At 54.8% G+C, this 5,539-nt stretch overlaps 1 protein-coding gene across 3 annotated transcripts; it reads left to right on the forward strand.

The window, feature by feature from the left end:
• The first annotated feature begins 122 nt into the window (after window positions 1-122).
• Window positions 123-5,105, forward strand: TALDO1 (transaldolase 1). Of its 3 annotated transcripts, none has more exons than XM_011993828.1 (5): window positions 123-761; window positions 3,437-3,612; window positions 3,839-4,036; window positions 4,381-4,530; window positions 4,894-5,105. In XM_011993828.1, the coding sequence occupies exons 1-5, from the start codon at window positions 607-609 to the stop codon at window positions 4,935-4,937; spliced, it is 723 nt and encodes a 240-aa protein (XP_011849218.1). In that variant the 5' UTR covers window positions 123-606; the 3' UTR covers window positions 4,938-5,105. The 3 variants fall into 3 exon arrangements, with proteins under 3 accessions (XP_011849218.1, XP_011849219.1, XP_011849220.1); XM_011993829.1 differs by having other exon boundaries at window positions 4,381-4,526; XM_011993830.1 differs by having other exon boundaries at window positions 628-765; window positions 4,381-4,526.
• Window positions 5,106-5,539: the final 434 nt, after the last annotated feature.

Raw genomic sequence — 5,539 nt, forward strand, 5'->3', positions numbered from 1 at the left:
AGCCAGGATGGTCTCGATCTCCTGACCTCGTGATCCGCCCGTCTCGGCCTCCCAAAGTGCTGGGATTACAGGCTTGAGCCACCGCGCCCGGCCATTTATTTGTTTTTTGAGACAGAGTCTCGCTCTGTCGCCAGGCTGGAGTGCAGTGGCGCGATCTCAGCTCACTGCAACCTTCGCCTCCTAGGTTGAAGCAATTCTCCTGCCTCAGCCTCCCGAGTAGCTGGGACTACAGATGCACGCCACCACACCCGGCTAATTTTTTTGTATTTTTGGTAGGGACAGGGTTTCACCATGTTGGCCAGGAAGATCTTGATCTCTGGACCTCATGATCTTCCCCCCTCAGCCTCCCAAAGTGTTGGGATTATAGACGTGAGCCACCGCGCCCGGCCTAGTGTTTTTTAATACAAATTATAGCCTATGGATCTCACTGAGGACCTTTGTGAGACTGGGTGTGAGTTGCTGTCACAGCCATTCTGCAAACCTCAAGTGAGGGGAAGGTTGAGGGCAGTGGTTGGTGCTTACGGTGGTGCAGCTCAAAACTGACTTGGGCCGACACCCGGCTTCCACCTTGCTCTGCTTGTTGGGCAGCCTGCATGATCTGAGGGGATGGGTTCTTCTTGCTCCTACAGGCTCTCCTTTGATAAAGATGCGATGGTGGCCAGAGCCAGGCGGCTTATCGAGCTCTATAAGGAAGCTGGGATCAGCAAGGACCGAATTCTTATAAAGCTGTCATCAACCTGGGAAGGAATTCAGGCTGGAAAGTAAGTGGACCCCACAAGGAAGGAGCTTTCAGAGATTTTTCCCCTGTTGTTGGGGCAAGGTCTACATGGCATCAGGCAAGTTTGACTCTCTCAGCCCTGGGGAATGCCAGACTGGGGAGCACAGCCCACAGCTTGGACTTGACCAGCTGATGTCAACCTAGATCTGCGCTCTGCTCCAGAGCCAGCTCCCTCACTTGCTGGTGATCAAAAATGAGGGATTTCCCAGCAAGTACCATCCACCCACCCAGCAGAGAAGAAAAGCCACTAGTTAACACCTGCAGATTCTTTCATTCCTCTGTCCTGATCAACACAAGCCTGTATTTACATGATTTTTAAAAAGTAAACTATTGTTATATAAAATATATGCTGCCTGGGCAAGATGGCTAGTGCCTATAATCCCAGCAATTTGGGAGGCTGAGATGGGAGGATCACTTGAGCCCAGGAGTTCCAGACCAGCCTGGGCAACGAAGTGAAACCTTGTCTCTACAAAAATATAAAAAAATTTTAGGCCAGGCGCGGTGGCTCATGCCTGTAATCCTAGCACTTTGGGAGGCCAAGGCAGGCAGATCATGAAGTCAGGAGATGGAGACCATCCTGGCTAACACGGTGAAACCCTGTCTCTGTTGAAAATATAAAAATTAGCCGGGCGTGGTGGCAAGCACCTGTAGTCCCAGCTACTCGGGAGACTGAGACATGTGAATGGCGTGAACCCGGGAGGCAGAGCTTGCAGTGAGCCGAGTTTGCACCACTGCACTCTAGCATGGGTGACAGAGTGAGACTCCATCTGAAAAAAAAAAAATTAGCCAGGCGTGATGGCACACACCTGTGATTCCAGCTACTTAGGAGGCTGAGGTGGGAGGATCGCCTGAGCAAGAGGTTGAGGTCCAGTAGCTGTGATCGCACCACCGCACTCCAGCCTGGGTGACAGAGTGAGACCCTGTCTCAGAAAAACCAAACCAAACGTATGTATGTTCAGAGTGGAAGAGACAGAAAATGTGTAAAACAAAGTAAAACTCCTGTATGATGTTCTCACCCAGGAGCAGCCAATGCTACACTCAAATAATTCACATCAGGAAGAAGTGTTTTGTTTCCACATCTGTGTGTTTACATGTTCTACCACGTGCCATCACTGACCGGCTCTGAGATAGCATCTCACTTTTTCACCACGGCCGGAGTGCAGTGGCACGAACTCAGCTCGCTACAGCCTTGACTCCAGGCTCAAGTGATCTTTCCATCTCAGTCCCCCAAGTGGCTGGGACGACAACACGCACACCACTCCTGGGTAATTTCACCATGTTCCCCAGGCTGGTCTCGAATCCCTGGGCTCAAGAGATCTCTACCCATCTTGGCCTCCCAAAGTGCTGGGATTACAGGCATGAGCCATTGTGCCTGGCCTCATTTGTGGTTTTTTTGTTTTTTTTTTTTGAGATGGAGTTTCGCTCTCGTCCAGGCTGGAGTGCAGTGGTGCTATCTCAGCTCACTGCAACCTCCACCTCTTAGGTTCAAGTGATTCTCCTGCCTCAGTCTCCCGAGTAGCTGGGATTACAGGCAGGCGCCACCACACCCAGCTAATTTTGTATTTTTAGTAGAGATGGGGTTTCTCCATGTTAGGCTGGTCTCGAACTCCCAACCTCAGGTGATCCACCGCCTCGGCCTCCCAAAGTGTTGGGATGACAGGTGTGAGCCACCACACCCGGCCCATTTGTTTCTATATGTTGAAAAATACTCCATTTTGTGGATAGGCCAGTTACTCATCTGTTGATGGACACCTGGTCGGTTTCCACCTCTTGAGCTGTGATGTATAGTGCTGCGGTCGGTTTCCATTTCTCGGGCTGTGATGTATACTGCTGCTTTGAACACATCTGCTGCTATGAACACATCTATGAACACATCTGCTGCTGTGAACACAGATGTGCAAGTTTTGTCCTGGACAGGTTTTTGTTTCTTGTGGGCGTATGCCTAGGAGTGGAGTCTCTGGGTGACTGCTGGAGGAACTGCAGGCTGTTTCCCAACTCAGCTGTGCCATCTGCTGTCCCCCTTGAACAACCCCGTGTGGCCATGTGGCAGAGGCGCCTGGGGAGGGAACTTGTATCTGGAGGTGCCTGAGCAGAGTCTTGGCTGTCTCATCCCATGCCCCAGCCACATGGCAAAGTATGGGCACTGCCCTGTCCTTGGGGATCAACCCCAGGATGTCCAAAGTGCACTGGGACTTGGGCAAGGGGCCTAGTGTGGCCAAGGGGCTCCTCTCAGCAGAAGCCAGGGTGCTATGGGCCTGCTGCGCGGTGGCCCCAGGAATGGCTAGAGTGGAACAGGGTGAGGACTGGAATGTGGTCAGAGACAACCCAATGGTTCTAGCCTGGGAGCTGAGCCCTGGCGCGTTCTGGAATGAGGTGCTGGCCTGGCGCAAGAGCACGGGCACCCAGAGGGCCTCCCTTGCCTTTGTCTGTTGTGTAATGTGGGTTGGAGAAAATTCTGGTCACCCATAACCCACTATCTATTTAGAACCCTCTTTGAGTGTTACAGATTTGTTCTTAACAATGGCATGAGCCTGTTCCTGCCGATTCAGTTTAAGGCCCGTGAACATCTTTGGCAGCCTTGGCTCTGGGTGGGCACCTGGCCTGCACTCACCTGCCCCGCACTCACCTGCCCCGCACTCACCTGCCCCCGCCCCACAGGGAGCTCGAGGAGCAGCACGGCATCCATTGCAACATGACGCTACTCTTCTCCTTCGCCCAGGCTGTGGCCTGTGCCGAGGCAGGTGTGACCCTCATCTCCCCATTTGTTGGGCGCATCCTTGATTGGCATGTGGCAAACACCGACAAGAAATCCTACGAGCCCCTGGAAGACCCTGGTGAGGGTCCCTCTGAGGTAATGGGGTAAGGGGAGCAGCCTCAGCAGCACCTCAGGCAGGAAGAGCCCGAGATGGAGCTGCCGCATCAAAAAGCAGTGAGGTGCACAGGTCTGCGCGGGCAGGCAGGGGTGGCGGTTCAAGGTAGTGCAGCCAGCAGGCATTGGGAGGGCAGGTGGGGTGGCACCTCTCCTGAAGCCTTCCTGGTCACAGCTTGGTTTCTTTCCAGGAGTAAAGAGTGTCACTAAAATCTACAACTACTACAAGAAGTTTGGCTACAAAACCATTGTCATGGGCGCCTCCTTCCGCAACATGGGCGAGATCAAAGCACTGGCCGGCTGTGACTTCCTCACCATCTCACCCAAGCTCCTGGGAGAGCTGCTGCAGGACAACGCCAAGTTGGTGCCTGTGCTCTCAGCCAAGGCGGGTGAGTCCCCACTGCCCAGCTGTGGCTGCTGCTTGGGCAAGGCCAACACCACCCTGCCACGCTGCCCTGTGGGTGATCCCTCCCCCCTGTGGGGCGAGCACATCTCGGGAGACATTAGGGTGAAGTAGACCTCAGTAGAGGGCTTGGCTTTACTAACATGTCTCACTAAAGGCGTCAGCCGAGGCTCTGTGGGCTGAACCCCACTTCCAGCATGAGCCTTGCTGGGGCTGAGGCCTGGCCCTGGTGGAAGATGCTTGGGTGCAGCGGGTTCAGGCCCTGAGCCCAAGGGGCCAAGGTGGGCAGGGACATGGGGCAGGTATGGAAGGCTGGGTCTTGTCCTGTAGCCCAAGCCAGTGACCTGGAAAAAATCCACCTGGATGAGAAGTCTTTCCGCTGGTTGCACAATGAGGACCAGATGGCTGTGGAGAAGCTCTCTGACGGGATCCGCAAGTTTGCCGCTGACGCAGTGAAGCTGGAGCGGATGCTGACAGTGAGTGTTGTGTGTGGGGGGCCACATGTGCCAAGCCCCATGAGAGCCCGGGCCTGGATGTCGGGGTTCAAGCTGGGCAGAGTTAAAACTTCCGTGAGACCCCAGGTCTCATTCACGTGCTGCCCAGCAAGCGGGGCCTGCTGAGGCCATCCCAGGGTGGAGGGTGCATGGCACCCAGGGCTGCCCCTGGGATGCTTGGTGGGTCCTGGCTCCTCTCTGGCCTGTGTGGTGACTGTGGTGTTGGCCAGCCTGTGGCCGTGGCCCACACAGAGTGCAGACCCCACAAGGGCCTCCCTCCTTCCACATGGGGCTTCAGGGTGCAGAAGGCAGGGCTGGGAGACACAGCTCATGCTGTGTTTGTTTCTAGGAACAAATGTTCAATGCAGAGAACGGAAAGTAGTGCAATCCTGAGGGTGGACTCCAGATCTGCACCATCGGCCAGCTGGGGTCTGACTGCACATGGCTTCTCATGAATCTTGCGTTTTTTACAAATTGGAGCAGGGACAGATCATAGATTTCTGATTTTATGTAAAATTTTGCCTAATACATTAAAGCAGTCACTTTTCCTGTGCTGTTTCATTCACTGTCTCCATCCCCTAAGCATCACTTGCCCCAGCTGTGACGGGCTGTGACCCAGGTTAGGACTTCAGAGATGGGGGCGGGGTCAGGGTACTCCAGACACAACCCACTGCCTGGGCCACCACCTGGGAACCCAAGTCAGGGTTGTTGCTGGGAGGCCTTTGGTGGGGGGGCCCCTCCTGAGCCCTGAGGCCTGTAGGGTGCACTGGAGTTAGGCAAAGGGCAGGCTTCTGATGCCAGGAGCTCCCAAGGTGCTGTCCCAGGTGGGCCAAAAATGGACACTAAAGCAGTCTCAAGCCTCCAAGCATGGGCACATGTGGACGCCTCCCAGAGGAGCAGTCCCAGCCACACCCTCCCTCCTGCTTTTGAGGGCCTGGGCCTCCTATTCCCTGTCAAGGCTGCACTGCCCATGCCCCCTGCCCCGCTCCTGACCT

Source organism: Mandrillus leucophaeus, unplaced genomic scaffold (genome assembly GCF_000951045.1).
Source record: "Mandrillus leucophaeus isolate KB7577 unplaced genomic scaffold, Mleu.le_1.0 Scaffold435, whole genome shotgun sequence".
NCBI lineage: Eukaryota > Metazoa > Chordata > Mammalia > Primates > Cercopithecidae > Mandrillus > Mandrillus leucophaeus.